Raw genomic sequence first — 27,171 nt, 5'->3', positions numbered from 1 at the left:
CTCAGGCAAGCCGCGCTGCAGGCGGCGAGCGCAGTCCGCTGCTTGCTGGGCGTTTGCTCCATCAGGTTAAACACACTTGAACTAGCAACTTAGCTTTTTTTTTTTTTTTTTTTTTTTTAACTAATACTCAAGGCAGAAAGCAAATGAGGAAGAAAAAGAGAGAGGGAGAGAAAGGAAGAAAGAAAAGAAAAACCCAGCTTTCAGGTTTGAAAATAAAAGTGATGATGTTGCGAATACTTTACTAAAAAAACAACAAAAAGAATGATGCCTTGTCTAGTCACAATGCTCTGGCCCTGGGGCACAGAGGAGTTTGTGTTTATTATTTCAGTTGGAAGAGGTTGGATTTGCTCGTGTCCCGAAACTCTTGGAAAGACCAGGCATTCGCGGAGGCGGCCGCGACCCCAGGGACTTTAAAAAACGAGAAGGGGAGGGTGTTCCAGCGACGCCTCATCCTCTTGCTCTTCGCCGTCTAGAAAAGTTGACGGATCTTTAAGTTTGGGGACTCAGATTTGATTTTCTTGAGTCCTTCATATCCTATTCAGTTCCCTTCACAGCCCCTACCCCACCCCTAGCCCGCCACGTGGTTTGTAATTTCTCAGCAGAAACAATCACCGCAGCTTCACAGGTGGGTTTTCTATTTAATCTTGGGTTTGGTTCCATGGTACCTTCGTTTCCTAGAAAATTCTCTGGCACGTCTCTTAACCTCCTCTCCGCGAGTGGACCAGGATATATACCCCCCGTGGGGATGAGATGGAAGGAATTAATGAGAGCAGTGGAGGGGAGGATAGTAACTCCTTTTTATTATTTTTTTAAGCTCCCCGGAGCTGAGGAGGTGAAATGAAAAGTCCAAGGCTGAGCCTCCTACTGTGCAGGGCACTCTTCCTGCCTAGGGGTCTCCTTCTCCCTTTCTGCGGGAAGAGGCCATTGAGGTTCTGACAGATGGGTGGGGCCTGATCCTCCTGTGCCTTCTCTGTGTCTTTTGGCCAAGGTGAGGGTCCCCAGGGAGTCCTTAAACTGATCAGAAGCAGCTTCTGTGAACATCTTGATGGCCAGTCTAGTGTTTCTCTCCCTAGAGATTCTATTACCTTTCTGATGGTTCTTAACCCCAACTTCTCCTTTTCTTCTGAGGAAACTTAACTGTTCATCTGAGGGAAGGCACTCCTCCATCTAAACTGAGAAGAGCCAGTGAATTCGAATTCACAGACCTCTGGGTACCCAAAGCCTGGTGTTTTTGCACCCACCTCTGCTGTGTAGAAGTACACCACAGGGCAACAGGAATTGTAGCAGGATTGGACCCCCCTCCCCCCACCTACCTTTTCAGTCCAGAGGGAATGATAAGAGTTCTCCTGTGCCCATCTGGTGCTTACCAGAACCTTCTCTTTTGGAAGTTGTTTTACTCCTGCTCTGTGTACTTACTTCATTTGCTCCCTTTATCTTTTCCTTACATTTCGACATTACACGTCTGTCTCTCTTGGGACCTTTACTTGGTTCTCCAAGGACCTCTATCTTACCGCCACATGCTCCCAGAATTACACAACTCTGGAGAAAGAAATGGTGGGCATCCTTAGCCAGGGTGATCCTTTGAATTTTGATTTCCTCAAACAGAGATATGAACCATTGATGAACCCCTCTTAGGGTTGAAACTTGCTGTTTGCTCACACTCCCAGTCCTAGTTTTGACAATAAATGACAACTGGCACAACAGGGTATTCTCAATGATCTCTCTTCCCCTCCCCTACCTTTCCTAAACTCATGCCCAGGACTTGCTTTTCTTTTCCTTCTCCTCTAACTGGATCATCAAGGATGTACTGTTGCAGCACAGAGACTGAAAAGATTGTAATTTTCTTTTACAGTGTCTGGCAGGATTTGCAACAGATATTAATGGGGACATAAATAGCTCATGGAAGGTATTGAACAAAACTGTTTAATGCAAGGCAGTTGTACCAAGAGAAAATCTATACGTAGTTGAGATTGATTCATACTTTGAACACAGCTGGCCCCTTTAGGATTTCCCCATTTCTATGTGCCCACTTCATTGGTAAATCCTGTAATTAAAGCAAATTCCAACAATTTATTTTTTTTAAGGGTGGGAAAGGACCCCCCCCCCCCCCTTTCTTATGACCCTAAAGGTTGTGGGTTTAAGCAAGTGAGTGAAAATGGCAGGCAGGCAGAGCTGGGGCAACCGGAGATGGGGGCAGCGGTGGGGGAGGCCGGAAGGTGACGGCCGACCTTAGGGAAGCAGGAGGTCTTGGATGTTAAATGCCCGAGCCTGCCCGGACCTGGGAATCAAAGGTGATCATTACTACTTGATGGGAATAGACCACTGAAATGTTCCAAGAATGGCAAGTATTGGTAGTATACTTAACATCGAGAAAGAAAACAGTTACTTGTACTTTCAACTCCGAAAGCACAAGCCGAAATAGCTTCAGTAGCAGTAAGAGCGGCGGCAGCAGATTTCCTGAAGTTCAGGATGATTCTCACTTTCTCCTGGATCATTTAAGAGTCCTGTCCTTCTAGTTCTTTAATATGGAAAAAGGTTTTAAAAGCCCCACTTCTTGTTTTCTCCGTGGATGTATAGAAAATTTCCTGCAATTTATGGTGGGAAAAACAATAATAGTAATGATACAGGCTTATAGGTGATTCCAACACGAAATCAGTCCTTTGCCCTAGTCTTTTTATTTCCCCCCCCTCCCCGCCTTTTTTGGGGGCGAGGTGTCTGCTCCCCTCTGGCTCCCTGTGCTCGCTCCCCGCCCCCCGCCGCCCTCCCCGTGGCTCCCTTTCTCCGCCTCCTCGGCGATTGCCATCTGACAAGATCTCCAAATCAAAGTGATAAATCGCTCCAAACTTTTTTTGGCGGCGCTGAGATGTTGGAGGGGCGTCTAGCGCGCATGTGCGAAGGTGTCCGAACTGACAATGCTGGAGAGATAGCGAGTGTGGATTGAGAGAAAGGGAGAGAGGGAGGGAGAGAGAGTGAAAGAGGGAAAGACAGAGAGTGAGTGTGTGTAAGTGTGTGTGTGTGTGTGTGTGTGTGTGTGTGTATGAGAGAGAGAGAGAGAGAGAGAGAGAGAGAGAGAGAGAGAGAGAGAGAGAAGCGAGGGAGGGAGCGAGAGGGAAAGCAAAAGAAGGAAAAGATCCAAGAAAAAAAAACCCCAACCACACACCAGCGGCTGCAGGACTGGGCACAGCATGAGATCCAAAGGCAGGGCAAGGAAACTGGCCACAAGTAGGTGCAATATCCCTTTTCTATTGGCTTTCCCCCTCCTCTGCCATCTTGCATATCTGTCTCCAGCGCTCCGGGAGGGAGCGCGCAGCTGCCTCTCGCGCCGGGGCCCCGGGCGGAGGGCAGGCGCAGAGCAGCCCCAGCAACCTGCCGGTCCCAGCCTTCGCGCCCGGCCGCCCGCGCTCTCGCTCTTGGTTTGGGCGCCAGAGGAGCCGGGGCAGCCCTTAGCCCCGTGCACCGACCAGCTGTGGCAACCCCGGGGTGGGGGTGGGGGTGGGGGCAGCCAAGACCGGGGTGGGAGGGAGAAGAGCGCGCGAGAGCAAGCGGGAAGGGGTGGGGTGGGGTGGGGGAGAGAGAAGACGAGAGAGTCTCCCCCTCCCCTCCCCTTCCCCCCAGGCGGAGGAGAGTTGCCTCTGGCCAACCAGCTAGTCCCGGGTATGGGAGGGGGAGCGGGGGATGGGGGGGGCGGTCTGGGGATGGGAGCTTTTTCGAGCCTTGGTTTGTTTCTGGGGTTTGGGGTGGGTGGCAGGCTCGGAGGGAGCCACAGTGGCGGCGGCAGCGGGCAGCAGTGGTGGAGTTGGGAAAAGTTGCGAGGCGGCCGCTGGAAGTTGCGCGGGCTGGCGGGCTGCGCCGAGCTGCGCCGAGCGGCGGTTGCGGTAGTGGGCGCTGTGCGCTCGGCTGTGCTCTGCGGCGTGCGCCGCGCGGCGGGACGACTGGGGTGGGGAGTGGGGGAGACGAGACTGGGGGTTGTAGTCGCAGTGTGTGTGGTGGTGGTGGTGGTGGGGCACAGGCAGTGCGGAGCTACCGGCTCCGCGGAGCCAGGGGCAGGTGAGGAGAGGCCAGGCCCCGCGAGCGCGTGGAGAGTGAGGAGTGCAGGGAGCGCAGCCAGCGGCGACAGCCGCGGAGGAGAAGGGGGCCGAAAGGGCCTGCTCCCGCTAGCGAGCTCCAGGCTGGCCGGGCGCCGAGTGACCCCCAGGGGGCGGGCTGCCGGGACCTTAGGCCGCTGAGAGAGCGCGGCAGAGCCTCTTGCTCTATTTCTGGATGCAGCCGGGGTCTCGGGTCACTCACCCTCCCCGGCGCCCCCTGCCTGCCCGGCGTGGAGCGGCCTTGGTCACGCGGGACCAGGGAGATTGGGTTCAGTGCAGGGGCGGCAGGGCCCCCATCCCCCACTCTTCTCGCAGAAGTGTTAGGGGACTTCGCCTGGAATTGTCCGCTGAGCCGACACTGTTTGGAAAGGCGGAAGCCTCGATCGGGACTCTAAGCGTTAGGAATGGGTTTGCCCAAAAGCTTCTACCACAAGTCTAAGGGGACTCTGAGGTGCTGAGACCCGGAGCAAACCCTAGCAGTCCAAAGCCCTCTCCTCGAGGTGTCAGCTTGCGAGGCTGGAGCAGCCTCGGGAGGGGACAGGCCGCCGTTCGCTCTCCCACTCGCCGAAAACAGCTAATTGTTTTGCTTGTGGACCAGAGAAAGGGGAGATAGGGGTGGGTAGGATGCTTCTCCCCAGGAAAATCCCCAATCTCCCCGCCCTCTTCTCTCTTGCATTTTAAAAGCAAGTACGTCCCCAAGCCTTCCAGCCTTCCAAGTCCCCTCAGCAGCCGCGCCTTAAGGCAGCGGCACCTCTGCGGGCTGGGTTTCTTTGGCAGTGGGAATCCAAGGTCTAGCCCAGCGAGATGGTGTCATCGTAGGCGTCTTTCCAGTGCTTCGTCCAGTCCTCACTCAAGCACTCCTCCACTTCCCAATACGTTTCCTTTCACCCTGGTCTCTGGGATCAACCTAAATATAGGGCTCTTGGGTCATCAGTACATCTGTTTCTTTTTTGGATGTTGTTCATTTCACTTAGCTGCGACACTGTCAAAGAGAGCCAGTAGAAGTCCTGTTTTTTTCTTTTCACTTTTAAATGAGGCCGATGTCTTTATTTTCATCTGAGGAGGAATTAAATGTACATATGCTTGGAGGCCTGGGGGCTTGAATTCCGGCTAAAGGTTTGGAGTGTGTGTGTGTGTGTGTGTGTGTGTGTGTGAGAGAGAGAGAGAGAGAGAGAGAGAGAGAGAGAGAGAGAGAGAGAGAGAGAGAGATTGGAGGCTTGGGGGGGGGGAAGAGAACGGTTTTGGGGGGGCGTGGAGAGCCTATTTCAACCATGCCTAAATTATGAAATGAAAGCCGAATGCTTTGCGCCTGATCGCCCGGTATCCGCCGAAGTGAAAGCAGAACACAAAACCCTTCGAATTTTCTTGAGCAACTTTTTTCAACTGTTTTAATTGCCAAGCTATACGCCGCCCTATTAAAACATTCCCGCACGCACAGCCCGCTCAACATCCAGAAACAGAACCTCGTTTTCCGATCTGATGAGACTTGTCATTCATCCAGTAGGAGACCTACTTACTCATTTTGTCTCTAGTGTCTCTAAGGATGCCGCCGCCGCTGTCTGATAACTAGATAGGAACTCTTACAAACTTCCCTTGCTGACCCTCGGGTTCCCGCTCGCGCTGCTCCAGCTGTTGCCACCGCGCAGCCTGCCCCGGGCAGGCAGAAGCGCTGCTTTATGCAATTCTTCAGTTACAATCTGGGTAATAAAGGAAATCATATCAAACTAGGGATTTTTTTTTTTTTTTGTATTTTAAAGCGCTATTTCCTTCCCCCTCTGCAGTGCGTGAGTTTCCTTGCGCGTGGCGGAGATAGTCAGTGACCCCTTGCCGTGCTGTCCAACGAAAACTTTGCCGCTCTGTCTCACCCGTTTCTTTCTTTTTCTGGGTTAGGAAGAGGCAGTGTGACCAGCCTACTTTAAAAAGCACACCTTTATGCTTTTTTATGCAGAGTACACACTGCAATGGAAACAAATCAGATAGGAACAGTAGTTTTCTGGATTCTTGTTATTCTTTTTGTCTTTTGTAAATTTCTTTGGTGGCCAAGTCCTGTGCTGGTCTTGCCTACAGTACAGGATCCCATGGACCCTGACAGTACCCACTGAAGTTAAGCCCAGAATGAATGCACTGCCCATTTTCCAACTTACAGTGCTTGATATATATATATATATATATATATATATATATATATATGTATATATGTGTATATATATATATATATATATGTATATATGTGTATATATATATGTGTATATATGTATATATATATGTGTGTGTAAAATATATATATATATTTTACACAATAGTTGAAAACGATAAATTCGTTGCAAATCATTTGGGAGGAATAAACCTTTTAATTAAAAAAACAAAGAAGGGAAAAGCAAGAAGATTGACATTTGTACTGTCTAAAGCCCTTGGCTTTTATTCCCATCTTTAAGAAAAGAAAACTAAAAGCCAAGCAGACTCTGGCAAGCGCCGGGAGGCTTCCCAGCGTTTTTTTTGGGCAGCTAGGATAGCACCTGGGCGGTGCCAGAATTGCCAGTTGTAACTTTTTTTCTCCTGGCGATGGGGAAGAAGTCAGGTTGGGTCTGCCCAGCTTGTCTTGAGCCGAAACACTGAAGCAACCCCCCCACCCCACTTCCTTAAAGTGACACCCGGCAGGGTTTCAATCACAGCAACGAACGAGTTGCAACGTGTAACCCCCTTAGCTACCGGGCCCCCCAGAAGTCTCGTAAAGACCCAGAAGGCGATGAGCTTAGCAAGATCCCGGAGAGGGGGCACTTGTTACTTGTACACTTGATCTCTGTTTAAAAAGAGGCTCTTAAATAGGTATGGTAGATGACGACCCTCCCTCACGTGCTTAAACTCCTCACCTTAGCAATACGTGAGATAACAAAGGAAACCTGCACCCAGGTTCCAGCCTGCACTCCCTTTAAAGCCACCTATTTGTGTTTTTCTTCACTCTCAAAAAAAAAAAAAAATCGAAATACAGAGCTCTGTTTAAAAAACATATTTTACTTGTTTAGTTCAGACTGCTTTTGAGGAGGAAAAACGCTCGCCCGACGGAGGCAGAGGCCCCTTCTAGGAAGGCGGTTTATTTGCCATTACTTGACCATTACCCTGGCTTAGGGCTTCTTTATTGCATTTGGCACTTGGAGCGCAGTCTTCCTGCAGCATTTCGATGTGTTTCGCCAAAAAAAAAAAAAAAAAAAAAAAAAAAAAAAAAAAAAAAAATCTATGTTTAGGAGAAGGTTAATAACGCTTTTCATCCCCCCACCCCACCCCATCCTAAACACTGTGTAAGGGTATGGTTCATTAACTGCAGAGGCAGGAAGGCTGGAGAGAAGGGCTCCTTTTTCAGGCTTTTACTTGTGGGGGCTGAGAAGTCGCAGGTCTGGGCGACGCTGTGCACGTGAGTGTGTGTGGAAGTGTGCGTGAGCGCGTCTGTGCGGGGTAGCCCAGTTCTCCGGCTTTCTAAGCAGAGGCCTCTCCCTACTACCCGGGCCGGGCCTCCTCTGCCCACAGACATTCAACACGTAGGACGCTTACTGAATAGAAATTAACGCGTCATTCTACGCAATTTTTGCTTTCTTCTTTTTTTATAAAGTTGAAGGCACTAACTCTGTAAGCGGTTTCCCTTTAAACATCTTGTCGTTTGGGAGTTTACTTTGTTTCATTTTTGCAAGTTGGGGCCAGGTTATCGCTGCAGACGTGGCCTGGGGCAGGAAGGACAAGGATGGAGACTCCGGGGGCAAGAAGGGCAAAAGAGGGCAAAGGAGAGCTGACTTGTTGCCCTCCGCATGTCTAGCTCGGTCCCCTCTCTCCCTGCACCTCCTCCCTTTTGCCTCTGCTGGAAGCGGCCCTGAAGTGGAGAAACTTGACTTGTCACCTTCTGGCCAGTGGCTCTCAGTCCTGTTCCCGAGGTACTCAGCCCCTGCCACCCCTCATCTCACAATTGTCTCAGACAGTGGGAGTGGGCTCCGTTGAGGAGTGGGGGGGGGGGGGGTGGAGCTGGGGAGGAACCTAGGGGCGGCGGCCGTGTTCACCCAGGGAGGACCCCCGCACCTCCTGCCTCCCGCTGCTCAGCTCCTGGCTCCCAAACTTAGGCCAGAACTCTGCCCTCTCCAGCCTCAGAAGTGCTGCGTGCCTGGCCCACTGCTTCCCTCGAGCGTGGTTTGCACTGACGGTGCACACACACATGCACACGCGCGCACTTCTCTCTCTCTCTCTCTCTCTCTTACACGTCCGGGGTTAAGGAACACTCAAGTGAGGAGGGGCAGGCACACCTTCATTCACTCTCCCCGGTAGGGGAGAGAGGGATTGGGGAGGGCTGACGTGGGGGGGTGGAGAGACTGGCGGGAGGAGACAGTCACACCGTAATGATGCTAGGCACATTTTTCTGGAGTGGTGGTTAACCCTTCCTTGGCTGGAACCCGTGCTCTAGGCGTTTTCTAAAAAAAGGTCTGTGGGGTCTGCTTTTCTCTGTGGCTGGGCAGCCCAGTATGAATCATTAGTTCCCTCCCCACCCCATTTGCCACGGTCCTTTTTCTAAAATTAGATTTCCCCCTTCCCACTCTTCTGGCCTTCTGAGTTTACTAGAGAATATTCAAGGAAATTGGCTGTGTAGTGAGAACAAGTGTGAGGAAGAGGATAGAAAGGAGACAAACAAATGGAGTGGAAAATAAGAGAGGGAGAAAGGAAGACAGAAGCAGTGGGCTTCTACTTCCAGATTTCCCGTTTGCACACAGGTTGATATGATATTTTCCTCCAGCAAATGAACAAAAGTATAATCCTTGTGAATTACCCTTGCTTACATGCCATACAAGAAACTTCAGAGGTGTTTCTACATAAGGAAGAAACTGTTTACAAAACTCTTTCAAAAGTGTTCTAGTTCAGCACTAAAAAGCTAAACACACTTGCCCTCCTTTGAAGTGCCCTGGCGAGGGCAGCTTATTTGAGTGCGGTTCAGATATTGCTGTGGGTATAACTAATGGCCTCTACCTATTTAGCTCAAGTGGGAGGAGAGAAAGGCCTGAATTCCTTGTCCAATAGGTCCCTTTGGAGACTGGGTTCTGGCTCCTGGCCAGTTCTGTACAATGTCAACATTGAATATTTGAATTCCCAGACTCTATTTAACAAGTTTCTAAATAAATAAACTCATTGTGTGTCTGTGTTTAAAATTATTTCACCTCTTTCATAAAAGCTACAGCATCTTATTACATTGGGCTTGCACATTGATTTTTTTGAAAAATAAACAAACAAACAGAACTTAAGGCATCTTAATAGGCAGAGCTTCACTGTACGTATGTATGTTTTGTAAAGACGGTCTGTCACTTGTGGCTGGGTAGGCGCTATTTAGACGGATCTTAGGTTGGTCTGCATGCTGTCATAGCGAATTATAATAAAAAATAAAGCTAAGTTCAGAAAGTCAGTGAGATATTAATCACATGGAAAGGGAGGCCTGAATGTGTAACTGTAGTGTCTTTAGATATTTGATAATTTTGTCTGCTGGGTCCTATAGGGGACAGGGAGATTCACTGGTGTGTCCTAAATGGCTATCTGTAGACTCCCCCAGTCCATAGGTTTTGGTAGATGTAGAACTCTGCCCAGATGGTGTTTTCCTTCTGGGCATTTTTTCTTTATGTGTGTCTGTCTTTATAAGTTTGAAAGGGTAGATACACAAATGCTATCCTCATGTTTCAGTTTGATTTTGAAAAAGACTACACGAATTCTATGTTTTTACTAATCTCTTTAGCATTTAAACACCCACAGCATTTTAATGCAGATAGGAACATACTTGTTCTAAGAAGTACATGCTAAATTAAAAAAAAAAAAAAACAAAAAACAAGCTCTAGTCCTCCTGAAAGTGTGGACCCCATCTGGAGTTGTTAGGAAAGAAAGTGGAATTCACTCTAATTTATGTGTATAAAGTAAAACATTATTAAAAAGAATGGGATTTGAAAGGACACATAGCAAAACCCATAAGGGTTCGTTGGTAACATGGAGAGCTCAAAGCCAAGAAAAAAATGCCACCAACTCGTGCAAACCCTAAAATAGACTACAATGACCTCAGCCATTTTCATTTTCAAAAATAATAGCCATGATTAAAATGGGGGGAATGTTTTACTTGGAACCCTACTCTTCTGCATTATTATAAAAGCTGTTTTGTGGTTAAGGAACTGTTTCATTATAGAAAAAAAGCAAGTGAATTTTTAATCAAATTCCTGACTCTTCAAAAGCTCTTATTCTTGAATTACTTTTTGTTTTAATTTTAGTTATTATTCTTATTCATTAACAAACATGCTCTTGGCTTGTATATTCTTTTATAACAAATCTAAGAAGAAGTTTTATTTAGAAAAGAGATTTTGCTAGTTCCCTTAGTAAACACCTGCCTAGGGGTCACCGACTAGAAGTAACAGGAAGAACCAAGGCTTTCTTAACCTTGCTCAAGAACTTGCCTAAAGGAATTAATTTTGTGTGTCAGAGTTGTTCAAATTATGACATTTGCGAAAGTCCTTGTATAGAGCACTTGATGGGCTTTGGCAATGGGCAGGCTTGGATACAAATATCAGTGAGAGCTCTCTGTGTGCATGGACAAGCCACCTTCCCTTCTTTCAGGAACACTATAAATGTGCTCATCAGAGTTTGAATCTGGGTGTGGTCCCTGATTGAATAGCCAGGTCATCTACCACTCACTGAATGCCTCTGAATGTACCTTTCCTTGTAAAGTGGGAGTAAGAATACCCACCCATCTTGGGCTGCTGTGAGGGTTAACTGGGGTGATGCATGCAAAGTACCTAAGTCAAAAGTGATCACTCAGCAAATTTGTCATTTTCCTTCCAATGTATCCATGAAATTTTCTGAAGAGGAATTTTTTTTTAAGATTTTATTTTATTTTTTTAATTTACATCCAAGTTAGCATATAGTGCAACAATGATTTCAGGGGTAGATTCTTTAATGCCCCTTACCCATTTAGCCCATCCCTCCTCCCACAACCCCTCCAGTAGCCCTCTGTTCTCCATATTTAAGAGTCTCTTCTGTTTTGTCCCCCTCCCTGTTTTTATATTATTTTTGCTTCCCTTCCTTTGTGTTCATCTGTTCTGTGTCTTAAAGTCCTCATATGAGTGAAGTCATATGATATTTGTCTTTCTCTGAGTGACTAAGTGAAACTAGTCACTGGAGGCATAATACCCTCCAGTTCCATCCATGTAGTTGCAAATGGCAAGATTTCATTCTTTTTTGGTTGACGAGTAATACTCCATTGTATATACATACCACATCTTCTTTTTCCATTCATCCATCGATGGACATTTGGGCTCTTTCCATACTTTGGCTATTGTTGATAGTGCTGCTATAAACATGCGGTTGCATGTGTCCCTGAAGAGGAATTTTTTAGACATATTTCCCTCTGCTCTATTTTTTAGTAAAGTCTAATTTTTAGAAGTATTTGCATATATATAGTGAGCATTTTGTATGTCTTCTCAATAAATCATGCCCTGGGGATAAATTTGGGCACATTAAAACTGTAAACTAAGCCAAAATAGGCAGTACATTTATTCCAAAAACAGAGAATCTTCCATTTGGGGAGGGGGCACTGTGTAAATAAAATGATTGGAATTTTAACCTTGCTCCACTGATTTTGGCATTGAATGCACACACACTAAATTTAGTTGTGCATACTCTCTAGTTGTCATTAGACCATAATCCCTGTGTACGAACATCTATTTTTTTAAATTTTAACTTGTTTTATTTTTTATTTTTTAAAATTTACATCCAAATTAGTTAGCATATAGTGCAACAGTGATTTCAGGAGTAGATTCCTTAATGCTCCTTATCCATTTAGCCCATCCCCCCTCCCACAACCCCTCCAGTAACTCTCAGTTTGTTCTCCATATTTATGAGTCTCTTCTGTTTTGTCCCCCTCCCTGTTTTTATATTATTTTTGTTTCCCTTCCCTTATGTTCATCTGTTTTGTCTCTTAAAGTCCTCATATGAGTGAAGTCATATGATTTTTGTCTTTCTCAGACTGACTAATTTCACTTAGCATAATACCCTCCAGTTCCATCCATGTAGCTGCAAATGGCAAGATTTCATTCTTTTTGACTGCCGAGTAATACTCCATTGTGTGTGTGTGTGTGTGTGTGTGTGTGTGTGTGTGTGTATACTGCATCTTTATCCACTCATCCATTGATGGACATTTGGGCTCTTTCCATACTTTAGCTATTATTGATAGTGCTGCTATAAACATTGGGGTGCATGTGTCCCTTTGAAACAGCACACCTGTATCCCCTGGATAAATACCTAGTGGTGCAATTGCTGGGTCGTAAGGTAGTTCTATTTTTAGTTTTTTGAGGAACCTCCATACTGTTTTCCAGAGTGGCTGCACCAGCTTGCATTCCCAACGAACATCTTATTTATAATGGAATCAGTTTTGTAAGTCACTTTACCACCCTAGCTGAATTGCTCTTCTCTAAGTGAGGAGAATAGACTAGAGCAGAGCTTGTAAACTCAAATGCCTACAGAAATTGGCAGGTGCAATAAATGAATGAAGCAAGGTGGGTGTAAGCACTAATCCATCTCCTATTTTATTTAAATTCTCGACACCCAGCCTTGTATTCCAGAACAAGACAGAGTAGTGGGGACTGTGGCAAACCAGGAGTTCAAGCCTTGTCTAAAGGAGGCAGCTGCTACTTAGTTCCAGCTCACTGCTGCCACTTGGATAAAGGGCTCAGTGCTGCTGGGTCTTCCAGTTTTTAGGAGAAGTCACATACCCGAATTATTGTTTAAATTTTCTCTACTTTAAAATGTTAACTCAGCTAAAGGCAAAAACCCACAACAAACAACATTTTGCAGGTCTAACCGAACACCTCTGTCTGCTAGGTATAGCTCACGGACCCTGGGTTTGCAACGTCTGGATTAGATGACTTCCAAGGGTCCTTCGAAGTTCCAATATTTTACAATATTCACAAGGCTTCCTGAATATTATCTTGTATTTTTAAGATCCTTATCTCCCTGCTCCAACCCAAAGTTAATGTGTGTGTATGCATGTGTGTCTGTATATGCGTGTGTGTGTTTTGATAGGTGGAAGTACTTATTACAGAATCTGATATCTGGCCATTTATCTGGAAAAAAAGTTTTTCACAGCCATGTTGTGTCTTTCTTTCCCTCCATGCCGCTTTATCATTAATTGGCTTAAGAAAATAAACGGAAACACTCTCTCCCTCTCTCATAGCCACTGGCCACCATTCTTTCTTATTCTCACCCAACCCAATTCTTTGATTTGTGGGCTGGGGGTTGGGAAGTAAATCATTAGGCGATAGTTTTCTGTGGTTTTCCACAGTGGGAGAAGAAGCGATTTGGCTACTGTGGGTATAGCAGAGGAAGGGTTCACCCTTGCCCTGTAGGAGGGTCCAGGTGTCCCACCCTGTCCACGTGTAATTGAGGAACCCAACTGATTTTTAAGACATGAGCCTAAGATGAAGAAGTTCGTTTTTAAGGGATGACTGTATTATTGGAAAAGAGTGGCTCTCCTTGCAGGAAGGTTTATATATATTCAGGGGACATTTGAAAGTAAACACACATGTTCTGGTTATTATCATGAGCTATATTTCTAGCACAAGTGGTAGGTAAATAACAGGTAAAATCAAGTCCTAATTAAGTCCTAAGGACTAAAAGGACAAGGTATGTTGATGGAATACCAATACAGTAGATTCTCCTAGTAAAATTTGGACTGAGCACTTTACAATATGTAAATCAGTCCTATAGTCAAGGGACTGATCAACAAATGCTTGTTACTATCAGTTAACTTTGTTGCAAAAACCATTAGATCATGGGATGCTTTTATAGGAGTCTTTAGAGTAGTGATAAGCCATGCCTATGGGCATTATCGGTGGGTTATCAGATAACCAGGCTCCCATTTTTACACCTGACACTGAAACCTAAATTCCTTAGCCTGGTCTATAAGGGCCTCCCACTCTTGAGTCAGAAAAATGTGGCGATTCTGAGCCCGGGTTCTGACTCAGATTGACCTGGGTTGGAATCCTGACTCCACCATTTCCTAGATGGGTAAAATGGAGGCAAGCAGCTAAAAGTACTTACCTTACATGAGGATTTGATTAACTAATGCGTTTAAAGTGCCAGAAATACAGTAAGAGCTCAACACATGTTCATTATTATTTTATTACCTTTCCAGGCTTGTTTGTCTCCCTACCCAAGGCTGCTCTATTCAGCTTAACTTGTTTGCTCATTCTGCTCCTCTTGCTCTCTTGCCAGCCCAGCCTTCTGTTTGGGTCTTCCAACTTTTGGCCACAATGTTGCCTTCATCTGTAAATCTACCAGACTGTACTTTGACCTTCAAAATCGAATTCCTTCTTTAAGAGTTAGTTTAAACCCTCTCTTCTTCATGAGATTCACTTTTATCACTCCTGGAGATACGATTTCTCTATGTCTTTTCATTCCAATAGTGTGGGATTATTTTCACTTACCATCATTTTCGCATTTTGTGATAAAATCCTTGTCTTCACTATCTCTATCTATCTATCTATCTATCTATCTATCTATCTATCTATCTTATTTTTCTAGCTAACTCATAGAACTCCTGGAGAGCCCATTTCTGGTTTGCACAGTGCTGATATCAGTACAGTTGGGTGATGGTGGCTAGCGATGTGCTTTGGTGGATTATGTGAACCCCTTCAATTTCTTTGCCTGTAAAACCTGCACGGCCAGGTTATGTCAGCACTAGAATTCTGGGATATCTGACACTTTAATTGCATACTAAATCCACAATTGGCCTATTTTGACAGTGATAAACCACCTGGAAAGCACATTTGGAAAGTAGAGTATTATTCCTAATTTTCACCAGTAATGTTCCTCATTTTGCCAGTGCAGGTACAACCTATGATTCTTTACTTAAATTACAAATTGTTATTGATCTACACTTGATCTTAAGGTTTATAGAACTTCTGCAATGGACCTGATTCTGGAGACTGTCAGTGGAGTCAAGGTGGATATGGTGAAACATTTTGTGGACTCGTGTATTTCCCAGGGACTTGGGGGTTAGTCACCTTTACAAGTCATCACAAGCCAAGTTTTTACAAAAATTGTAACCCCAGTGTAGGCAGTATTAATATAGATCAAAGCAACATGAATTTTGCTGTATTTTTTAATGTACATTTATGATTGAAGTCTCTTTTGAACAATCTAAGGCTGATAATGATGTTGCACTGAGTTTTACTTTGTCGATTAAATTAATCCCACTCATCCAATGGGGCTTTCTTAATTCAAATGCAACTATGAATTCTCCCTCCCCCGCCCCCCAGAATCCCTATACCTCATTCCCTACTTCCCCACCCCTATTCTACAAATTCCTTATCTTTATGTAGAAAATAAGCCTATTAGTGCCTTGGACAACTGTCCTCAAGTCCTGAACAATTAAGGGTTTCAGTGCCTGTTAGGAGTTTCCCCTCCCCCAAGACTAGCCAGGTGCAACTTTTTATCCTGTTCTTAGGATTGCTGTTAAGGTTTTTGGGAGTCTCTTTAAGTGAAGGGCAGAGACTAAGAACCATGGATTTTACACTTTGGTGCTGATTATAGACTTTACCTTTAGCAGGAACTATGAAATTAAATAGTAATAAAATGTTTCATGATAAGATGATAACAAAAATGAATGGAGGGATGGAACAACTATCTTGGTTTCTGCTAGAATCATGGTTGGTGACCTTCTTTTGGGTCTCACGCTTGCAAGAATCTGATGAAAGGTATGGAGCCTATCTCCAGAAAATGCAAATATGCATAAAGATTTTCATATAATTTCAATGGCTCGTAGACTTATAAGTTCCAACCATAGATATTGCAGACTCATGCGTGCTCAGACTTGATTCACCCTAGTATGTCTATTATATAATGTCCTAACGTCTTAACCAGTCTTTTTTTCATTATCTTAGAAACATTTTTTTTCTGATTACAAAATTTAGCTTAAAAATTGTTTTTTAAATGTTTATTTTATTTTTGAGACAGAGAGAAACAGAGTATGAGCTGGGGAGGGGCGGAGAGAGAGACATACAGAATCTGAAGCAGGTTCCAGGCTCTGAGCTGTCAGCACGGAGCCGGACACGGGGCTTGGACTCAACTGTGAGATCGTGACCTGAGCCGAAGTCGGATGCTCAACCGACTGAGCCACCCAGGCACCCCCAAAATTTAGCTTTTTTTTTAAGTTTATTTATTTTTGAGAAACAGAGAGAGAGAGAGGGTGAGAGCGCACAAGTGAGAGAGGAGCAGAGAGAGAGAGGGGACAGACAGAGGATCCAAAGAGGGCTCTGCGCTGACAGCAGCGAGCCGGATGTGGGGCTCAAACCCACAAACCGTGAAATCCTGACCTGAGCCCAAATCTGACGCTCAACTGACTGAGTCACCCAGGCACTCCTCTGATTATAAAATTTATACAGACTTCTAACAATTACAAAACTGCAAGACTATATCACATGGAAAATGAAAGTTCTTTGTGGTCCTCCCTCTTCTGTCACACACTGCCTGCAGATGACCACTGTTTATCACTTAGTGTTATGTGTTGTAGATTTTTCCCCCATGCATTTATTAGTACAGGCATATTCATAGATTTAGAACTGTTTAGAGGAAGTTGCATTTTTCTTTTTTAAGACTTGGTAATATACCTTGGACCTTTCCCCCATCAGTATGTATCAATCTAACACATTTTTTTAAAGGCAGCAGATCTTCCGTTGTTGGGATGTCACACATCTTATTGAACCAGTCCTCTCTAGATGACATTTGGGTTGTTTCCAGTTTTCAGAACAGAACAGAACAGAGTCATTCCCCAAATCAGGACTATAAGGGAAAATGAAAGTGAAGTATACAATTAAAGGAAGCTCACAGTTCAGGGTGAAGTGTGCTGGCCTCTGAGCCATTGGCACAGCGGGGCTTTGGGAAGGTCATAGAAGGTTGCCTCACCCTGTCGGGACAGATCAGATTTCCAAGCACCTTTATCCCCCTGAGGGACCAAGGGTTGAAGTCCAGAGCTGAGGTAGATTTTTTAAGACCCACTGTCATATATCTGTGATTTGCAAGCTTATTGGATTTTTTGGACCTCATATTTATGCCCAATTTTCATTTTTTCTCCTGCTACTGAGATTAGGCTGTAGCTGAAATCAATCCACAGAGCTCTAACTGGATAAGAATAAGGGTTTTGAGTATCAAGTTTTTTTTTTTTTTTTTTTTTTTTTGGGTAATTTCTTTGTTTGCATGGTCCATTGTTATCACACTGCCTTATCCTGTATATACATCTTAAAGACCACTGATGTGACTAATGAATACAGAAGGTTATCAGAAGCCAATAAAAAATTCTTGATGTCTTTAAAAAAATTATCCACAATAAATTTTTAATCTATGAATTGGAAAGACCATTTTTATAGGAAAATGTTTTTCACTTGGTAACCAGGCTATGGGAAAATTTTTATAATGGAAACTATCTCTTACTTTTAACTATAGCATCAAAAATATGACAGTATAATGTTACACACTAAAGCCCATCAGATGCAAAATTCCAGTTTTTGATTATAAGTTATAAACCAGGATAGAGAGGCTTCTGAAAAGTGGTTTTCTTTGGCAATGGTGTTGTTGATTAAATATAAAAAATTCAGAAAAAATTAGTTCAGCTCATTCCTTTACACAGAAGGTTACAAAAATGGAATAGCTGGGTTTTGGCTCTACTGGGAACAACTTTGCTTATTAAAGCTCATTGGATTATATTAGATTAAAAACATACTAGACATTTTAGATTGGATTTGAAAAGGTACCATTCAAGGAATTAAAATTTAGTCATATAAATCTTCTTAAGAATTAATTTACTTTGCAATTTTGATTCCTTAGAGTACAGTATTTGTTCCAAATTCATATATATTTTTTGTGAATGCATAAAGGTAGTTCCATGGGGCATTATCTTGTTAACATTTTCAAAGCATATTTTAACTGAGATCAATCAAATTGAGTCAACAAATGGCTATCGAGTGCCTAGTATATATATGGCATGATGAACAAAATCCTAGAAACACTCGCTTTCTTGAAAATATTGAACATCAGCATTTGACATACACCCATGACAGTAGTTCGCTATGTAGACAAAGATTGCCAAGTGCCTGTTGCTGGTTATTAATTACTACAAAGTGGTTTCATGAGCTTGGAATATGGAATCCTGTGACTCTTCAAATACTTTGCTAACATTGTGAAGTCACACACCCACCAAGCTGCAATGCCATTCAAAGTGTTTGGGGTCTTACATCTGAAAATAACACTATACTTTGTTTCTCTTAATACCTGTCAGATGTGGAGGTCATTGCCTGCCCCGCTAAATGACTTGTGCGTTAATGTTGATATGGTTTTCATTCAAGATACTTGAAAACAAAATCAGGCTTTTTCTAATGACTTCTGGTATGAAGAAATAAAGCAAGGTAGCTTGCTGGAGATCATACACAGGTCTTATTTTAGAAGGGTGGACAGAGAACACCTCTCTGAGCAGAGAGCTAAATGAGGAGAACGATTTTTAAGTGTTTTAAGTGTGGTACATTGAAATTTACAGAACGGCAGGCGTATTCAGCTTGTCTCATTCTCTACTAGGGCAGAACAGCTAAGGTGTAGAAGTATTCTATTTTACATCATTTTGTCAAATGCATTTATAGATGCTACATATTACATGGAGCTGGCTTCACAATCTGGAAGCCAGCACAAAGCCGTTTGTATATGGAAGGAGGCAGAGTTTTGTGTTTGATCTGTAAACACTAGGTTGGTGGCAGCATCAGAAGAACATGTTAGGTTTCTGGACTCATAATTTAGTCCATTTAAACAGATATTTATGAATATATGTGCATCAGCCTGTGTTGGGCACTGAGTATACAAAGAGAAATAAAATATGTGTCCTGCCCTTGAGGAACTTCTAGTCTATTGGGAGAGACAGACATGAATAGATGGTTTCAGTAGAGTGGGACAAGGGCCAAGGGAAACAGCTTTATTCCTGTTGAATCACAATGGTCTGGGTGGTAGCACATGACCAGTGGCATACCCTCATTTCACATCTATTCTTGCAAAAAATTCTTTAATGTGTACTCCTCTAACATCAGAAGAAAATATACATTTCAGATTTGAGAGCTAAAGTTTGCATGAGTTTAATGCGTTTTAAGGCTGTCTTTCGAACCTTCAAATACCTAGTTTAAAGGAAATTTGTGTATTACAAGGGCAATGAGATGTTTCCCCGAAGGTCTGCGTATCTCACTGGTTTGTGGTGAAGGCAATGCTGATTGCAATGACTGAGTAGGATGGAGGGCATAGTCGGGGTGAATGCCCCATAGCCTTGGGTCTGCACATAGGGGCAATTATTCTTCCCATGCTTAGTCTGAGCATGCTTCCCATGCTTTGGTCTGAGACCAAAGATCTGGTTGAAATGCCCGGACAGAAGTTAGTGTGGTTTCAAAAGATACATCTTACTTTTAGGTTCAGTTTTTATCTAGTAGCAGATAGTGCTACTCAAAGACTGACATGAACTCAGAGAAGTGGCTTGTGTCTCAGGCCAGCATGTGATTTTGTTGTTTGTAAAACAGAAATAAGGATAAAAAGCACTGCCCTTTCTTCCAATTCTCTTTGCCAACCATCTTGCAGTGCTGGGTATATGTGTCCAAGCCAATGTTCCAGCCACTAGACTTGGCACAGAAATCAGTGCATCCAACATCATGACTGCTGGGTGCAGTTTGAAATCCTGAGCAAACTCCCCATTTGCTTAAACGCTTAAGATGCTAATGATGTAGGCACCCTATTGACAATGTTGCAGTATTAAAATACCAGCATAGATGTCATTTGACCCATGAAGCAGCATTGTATCTTTGTTTCTCTGCTGTAAAAATACTGGGTAGATGGATCTGAAGAGGCTGGGAAATGTCAAGGTAAAAAGCATTACGCATCTAGGGCTTTCAAAGGACCTCATGATCTCTGTATCACATCTCTCTTCCTGCCCTTGAGTGATGGTAATCTCAGTCACCAAGGTTTTACCCTTAAGAAAGGAAATACTCTTTGGGGCTCCTGGGTGGCTCAGTTGGTTGAGCGTCCGACTTTGGCTAAGGTCATGATCTCACGATCTCGTGGTTCGTGAGTTCGAGCCCTGCATCGGGCTCTGTGTTGACAGCTCAGAGCCTGGAGCCTTCTTCAGATTCTGTATCTCTCTCTGCCCCTCCCCTGCTCACACTCTGTCTCTGTCTCTCCCTCAAAATAAATAAACATTAAAAAAAAAAAAGAAAGAGGGGCACTTGGGTGGCTCAGTGGGTTAAGCGTCCGACTTCGGCTCAGGTCACGATCTCACTGTCCGTGAGTTCAAGCCCCGCGTCAGGCTCTGTGCTTACTGCTCAGAGCCTGGAGCCTGTTTCAGATTCTGTGTCTCCCTCTCTCTCTGACCCTCTCCCGTTCATGCTCTGTCTCTCCCTGTCTCAAAAATAAATAAAACGTCAAAAAAAAAAATTAAAAAAAAAAAAAAGAAAGGAAATACTCTGATACCTAATACAATGAGCTGCATCTTAGGAAACCTTCCAAGTGAATTGGTGGTGTTGTCTGGGCAGTGTTGTCTGGGGCTTGTAGACTGCTACCAGGGTGTGTGGAACACTACCACTTGATTCACCTGACCACATCATAACCTCTCATTATGTGGACTTGACAATCAGTAATAACTTTCCTAACAGGAAAATGCTCTGCCGCTCATTAAGCCCTATTTGTTTGAAAGAGAGGCTCTTATTTTTTCCTTAGGTGTGATCATCTCGAAATTTTGGTATACTTTGGGTCCATGAGCATCTCTTCTGGTGGATGATGCTGCCTGAGGACTCGGGACGGTCTGAGTCCCTACTTTGCTACTCATTAACCTGGTGTCCTTGAGCAGGGCACTAACCCTCTGAGCTCAACATCCTCACGAATAAGAGAGGAACAATAACAACCTCTGCTTTGGCTTTCTCCAGACTAGTAATGTTAAAATACTATGACATACGGAACCTTGTGTAAGGTGTAAGGAGCTGCATAAATTTAATGTGCTGTTGAAAAGTTCTAAAAGTGATTGAATATCAAAAATGCTAGGGAGGGATTAAACGTGCAGATTCTGGAGCCACATTATTCAGGCTGAAGTCTTGGCTCTATTACTACCTTACTGTGTCCCCATGGACAAACTACTTAACCTCTCTGTGCCTCAGTTTCTCTGTCTGTAGAATAAAGCTAATTTATAATAACAACAATAAGTAATAGTACTAATCAAGATTATTGAGTATTCATGCATTATTAGGGCTAGTTCTCATACTTCTGTGAGGTGGGGAATATTATTATCTTGGTTTAGAGATGAGGGCACTGGAGACACGTTACTTATTTACCATAGGCCTCTCAGTCCCAAGTGCAGAGTTGGGATCCAGGCGGGATCTGATTTACGCTGAAGCCAAGAACTTGATCTGAACACTCCACTGCTTTATTTTTCTCATCTGGATATAAAAGTGGAACATTACATTGCCTGAACATTCCAGAGCTCATAAAAGGCAATAAGATTTTGGATAGAGGACACCTTAATTTAAAGAAGTGATTTCATACAACTTTTAGTAAAGAGGAATTTTGCTGCAGCTCTATGGGCAATTGTTGGTTCATGACAAGGGCTGGTTATCTCTTTGTCTTTCATTTTCTTCCCAGAGTTATCTGCAGTGTGGTTTTCCATCACTTTATGTTTTCAGTTTTATTTAGGGAACTCTACAAATCTCTGTTGAATGAGTGGTTTATGAGAGACATCATTACTTCATTGCCTGAAATCACCAAACTAATTATACCGTACAACTTGCTAGTGGATAGTACAGATTTCAGTTTTCTAAACAATGCACCGTGACTCTAACTTTCCTAAGGTCACTGGTATATATATTTTTAAAAAATGTTTTTTTTTTTTACATTTATTCACCCTTGAGAGACAGAGAGAGACAGAGCATGAGTGGGAGAAGGGCAGAGAGGGAGACAGAGAATCCCAAGCAGGCTCCAGGCTCCGAACTGTCAGCAGAGAGCTGGATGTGGGACTTGAACCCACGAACTGTGAGATCATGACCTGAGCTTAACCCATGACCTGAGATCATGTCCGACACTTAACCCACTGAGCCACCCAGGCACCCCTGTCACTAGTATATTTGTAAGGCAAGGAAGCAAGCGACAACTTTCTGAATCTTTCCTCCATGCACAACATCTGAAACCAAGTCCTGTTACCTATCTTCAAATTTATTTGAATATCCAGTTCTCTAGGGCCTTGCAATGAAGTATTTGGCTAGTTGCACAATTGAATAATCTGTAAGATTTAAATAAGGAAGAGGCTAATGAGTTCTCAGATCTCGTCCATTTTTTGCTTGTTTTTTAAAGAGGGCAGTGGACAGGTTAAGAGAAGGTAGTCACTCAAATATGACTGCTGAGAATTACTTGGAGAGCTTCTATATACCAATGGTTGGGATCCACCCTAAAACAATTACATCAGAATCGCTGAGGACGAAGCTCAGGTGGTGGGGAGCAATGAGTCCCGGGTATAAGAAACTGGGAAGAAGAAGGTAATTGTAATTAAAGAATTAGGGAGATAGAGATAGCAAGATGGCTCCAAATGCTACCTTTGGGGGTGACCCCAAGGTTATATATGTGTTAATGTAAGGCTCTCTTTCAGCTTTTTCAGGCATAGGGTTGGAAGTTGGAAATATTCTCTTAGTAGTTGCATTCCCCTGTGATTTCTGGCCTTTGTCACAATAATTGGTGAGAGATTTCTAGTTGTGAAAGGCCATTGTTGGGGAGACTTCGTCACAGACAGTGGATGATCTTTTGAGTCCAGGAGCTGTGACATCTTTTTGACCATTCGGTCTGGTGGCCATTTCTAAAGAGAAAATAGTGTTTTAGATTAAAAAACAACAAAATCCACAGCTGCTTTGTGAGAGAGCATTTTTAGTATTGTTAGTCACTTTTGTCTTTTGTTTTTCTAGAATCCCACACACAAATGTTTCTGACAACCTTCCCATGCAAAGGGAGCACTGGAAATTCTAGAGGAGGCATGTTGGGACAGCAGAGAAGGAATTGCAAAAAATAAATGTCTCTATCCAGACATGTTCAAAAGCAGAAAAGTTGGGATTGTGCTATATTTTAGGAACTTTGGACGTTGAATGCCAATGACCCTTATGCCTGGCTAGTTTTTTTTTTTTTTTTTTAAGTTAATTTATTTATTTTGGGAGAGACAGAAACAGAGAGAGAGTGCACATGAGCGGGGGAGGGGCAGAGGGAGAGTGAGAGAGAGAATCCTAAGCAGACTCCTCGCTGTCAGCATGCACCCCATTGAGGGGCTCCATCTCAGGCAACGCGAGATCATGACCTGAGCCAAAATCAAGAGTTAGACGCTTAACCGACTGAGCCACCCAGGTGTTCCCTGGCTAGTTTTAATCAGTGCTATCAGTCACTCGCTTCCATATACATGAAAATTCATTAAATAAACATATTCAATGTTGTTGGATGGTCCAGGTATGTTCTGTTGCACCTGAGTGCACATTTTCCCAACGTGTCCAGTGGTTCCAGAGGTTTCGTTGAGCTCAGTGGGGTGAACACCCAAACAGAGTGCGTTAAGGAACACTGACGTTTGTGTGCACTTACGGTGAAGGAGAATGGTCTTACTGAAAGACAGGAATAAGCCAGTAGAAAGGCCTGAGTGTGTATTTATAAAGTGTGTGCTTGTGTATATCTTTGGACGCCTGAGGGGCCCTCCTTCATTTTTAGTTTAAGTTGTATATTTCAAAATTATCAACTGTGTTGCACAAATCCTTTTAGGAATTTCATTTGGGTTGTCCAGCTTATCCCAATGATATTTAATCTAATTGCCCTTTTGTTTTTTTCCTTCAGAGTGATCACCTGCATTCCGTAATTTTTAGTTTTCTTCAAACCAGGTGTGAAGGGAGAAGGTGGTTCAATTGTTTAAAAGAGAGATTAAAGCCATGTTTTTATAAGAGCTTTTGAATGTTTATTTTGATTAGAATGCCAGTGTAAGATGAATATAAAATATAAAATGACAGGAACTGAGAGTATAATTTTCTAGCCTCAGGAATGAGGCTTTCGAATCACACGTATTTGAGATATTTTAAGGGCATTCTAAGCTGCGATGCAAGAACAGTTTCTCAAAAGCTATATGGTCAACTAGAGAAAATAGAATGATTCTATTCTGCAGCTGAGGCTTGAAATTAGGAAGACGAGGGTAACTTTTTCCAGGCCACCCATATGGGAAGGGTGGAACTAAGGAAAGGTTTCTTAGCTACTAGACCGCGTATATCCGTTGCTATCAGGGGAAATTTTGTGCCTTATTTTATGGGAGTGGAGCATCTATTGTAGAGAGGCGTCTTTTCTACTATGCAGAAATTCCTCATTTCACTCTCAAAGCATTAAATATTATTTTTGCTTTAGAGCTTTTTAAATGCCATTGAGATAAAATGGGAAGCTGTGTTCTAAAAGATAGGCCCAATCCAGAGCCCCCTGGAGACGAAGACACAAGGGCCGGGCCAGAATTGTCATGGCGTCTTCAGTCAATGTTTATGAAGCTCCCATTTGGTGAATGATTTTGCATGAAGGATCCCTTTAATAATTTTGTATGTGACCTATTTCTCCCTTATGCAGCTTCTGTTTTGAGAGTAAGCAGAAGGAAATGGTAGTAATAACAAAATTGGTTTTTGCTCATTCACACTTTTGTGCCATTTGGGTTATGGGACCAGTGAGGTGGAAGACAGGAGGGCAGAAGCAGGCATGTGGAGGAAAAACATAGGTGTGCGGGAGGGAGAAGATGTGCAAGGCTCCAGCCAGCTGTGCTTATAAGAGGGTTTGTTTAGAAAACATAGTGCTAATAGTTCAATATTTCAACATTCATATTTGGGGATTCACACATCCCTACTAGTAATTCTGTGAAAAGGAAGTTTAACAAAATCGGATTGATGACTGATGTAATTTAATTAGACTCTGGCTTCATAAATATGCAGTGTTATTTGAATGAGAAGTTGAATTCTTAGATTTCCTGGGGAAAATGGCAATTGGGTTTGCGTCAGAGGTGGCTGCAGACATTTCCACCCTGGTTTATATGTGGCTAAAATAAATCGGTCATTTAAAACTTAGAAGAAAGGCGAAACTTGATTGACTGATTCCAGTAACCTTGTGTAGATATTTTTTTGCCCTCCTCTGCAACTCTCTCTTTTCCAGTTTTGTGATTGCAGACATTTCTTTCCTGAACTGTGCCTCTGTAATAGCTTGGAGAGATGCTATTAGGTTTATGGCCCCCTGATAATTTCACACTGCCCTAAATCCTTTGCATGGTGGCTTTCCTAGCACATCCAGAACAAACTATTAATACTTTATAACAATATTAAAATCAGTCAGTTGACCAAAGAGACTGATTTTTTCTTTTTCTTTTTTTTGACAGGTCAGCAGGATGAGGTAGGGGAAGGGAGTGTAAGAGTACTTTAAAAAAAAAAAAATTGTTTTGAATAAAACTCTGGCCAGGGAAAATACCTGTGGCTGTGTGAATCGGTAGGCTCCGTCTCTGAGGTAATTTGGCAACTGGGAGCGTGTTGCAGTCCTCTCTATAACCATGGTGACTCTTCAGTAGATGGCCTTTTTGCCTTTTGTCTTCTCTGAACTGCTCTTTACTTCTGGCCAAGTTTCTTTGCTTTTTCTTTTCTTTTTTTTCCTTTGTTGTTGTTGTTGGCGCAAGAACATACCTTACAGTTGATGAGTTTGCTGTTTTCGTAACATTTCATCAGTTAACCATTTTTTTAATGTTTACTTATTTTTGAGAGAGAGATAGAGAGAGAGGGAGCACACGAGTGGGATAGGGGCAGAGAGAGGGGAAGAGAACTCCAAGCAGGCTCTGTACTGTCAGTGCAGAGCCTGACGTGGGGCTCGAACTCACAAACTGTGAGGTCATGACCTGAGCCAAGATCAAGAGTCAGATGCTTAACTGACTGAGCCACCCAGGTGCCCCTCATCAGTTATCCATTTTATTTATTTATTTATTTATTTTTTCAACGTTTTTTATTTATTTTTGGGACAGAGAGAGACAGAGCATGAACGGGGGAGGGGCAGAGAGAGAGGGAGACACAGAATCGGAAACAGGCTCCAGGCTCCGAGCCGTCAGCCCAGAGCCTGACGCGGGGCTCGAACTCACGGACCGCGAGATCGTGACCTGGCTGAAGTCGGACGCTTAACCGACTGCGCCACCCAGGCACCCCCAGTTATCCATTTTAAAGTTCCACTTGCAAATATGGTCCTTTCCTTGTCTTGCCTTCACATTTGAAATGGATAAAGCAGAAATTTTATTTTTCATGCCTATCTTCCCAGTCACCATCTGCATCATCCCTGTGTTCTCTTTAAGCCATTCCTGTTAGATTCTTTGCTGAAATGAAATATATCACTAATAAATGGGAAGGCCCTTACTGGTGATTGATAACTACTCTTAGAAACACTGTCATTTGCAATTCATTAAATGCCTTTTTTGCCATTTATATTTACTGAAAATTGATACTCTATGTATTAGTTCTTTCTCAATGACAGATCACCGGTAAATGTATAATTAAAAGAGAGCTTAATTCCAATTTGTCTTCATTTCTCCTTGAAATAATTTTACAGCTGTCATAGGGACCTTCTCCGTTCGGATGCATTCCTCTTTGCCGATTCCCACAATTGTTCTCCTATTTTGGAATTTTTCCCCTCAGAGCAATGTACTATTGTCAGAAGATCCTATTCAAATTCTGCCTCTGCCACTTGCTGTGAGATTTTGACCAAATAGTTAACAGCTCTCAACCTCAGCTTTCTCATCTATAAAGTGGGAATGAGAGTAACTGTTCTGTAGAATTGGCACAAGGTTCAAATGAGCTACTATAGTGGAAAGTGCTTTGTTAGCCGAAAAACGGCGTACACATTGGCATTGAATTAGCCAGCATGTTCCTGTAGCTCCTCTGGATAATATGCTTGTGATAATGCCCCATAATTGCAGGTTGTAGATAGATCACATGGAATAATTTGCAGGGGAAATGAA

General features: G+C 43.4%; 1 protein-coding gene and 1 long non-coding RNA gene across 9 annotated transcripts in view; one reads left to right on the top strand and one right to left on the bottom strand.

Moving 5' to 3' along the window:
• Positions 1–283: 283 nt before the first annotated feature.
• Positions 284–3,508, bottom strand: LOC131512139 (uncharacterized). 2 transcript variants are annotated; one of them, XR_009261990.1, is made up of 4 exons: positions 3,161–3,498; positions 2,361–2,585; positions 1,982–2,044; positions 284–469 (listed from the first exon to the last, which is right to left on the bottom strand). It is a non-coding gene; the product is annotated as an uncharacterized LOC131512139 (long non-coding RNA). The 2 variants fall into 2 exon arrangements; XR_009261989.1 differs by having other exon boundaries at positions 284–2,585; positions 3,161–3,508.
• Positions 3,114–27,171, top strand: part of MECOM (MDS1 and EVI1 complex locus) — a 562,843-nt gene continuing 538,785 nt past the window's right edge. For all 7 annotated transcript variants that reach the window (XM_058730446.1, XM_058730438.1, XM_058730436.1 and 4 more), the window contains exon 1: positions 3,114–3,222. In XM_058730446.1, the coding sequence (XP_058586429.1) occupies positions 3,186–3,222 (37 nt within the window). In that variant the 5' untranslated portion in view covers positions 3,114–3,185. The remainder of the gene's footprint in view (positions 3,223–27,171) is intronic.

Source organism: Neofelis nebulosa, chromosome 5 (genome assembly GCF_028018385.1).
Source record: "Neofelis nebulosa isolate mNeoNeb1 chromosome 5, mNeoNeb1.pri, whole genome shotgun sequence".
NCBI classification, from domain to species: Eukaryota; Metazoa; Chordata; class Mammalia; order Carnivora; family Felidae; genus Neofelis; species Neofelis nebulosa.
Note: the sequence above shows the minus strand (reverse complement) of the source record. Positions and strands in the feature narration are given on the sequence as shown.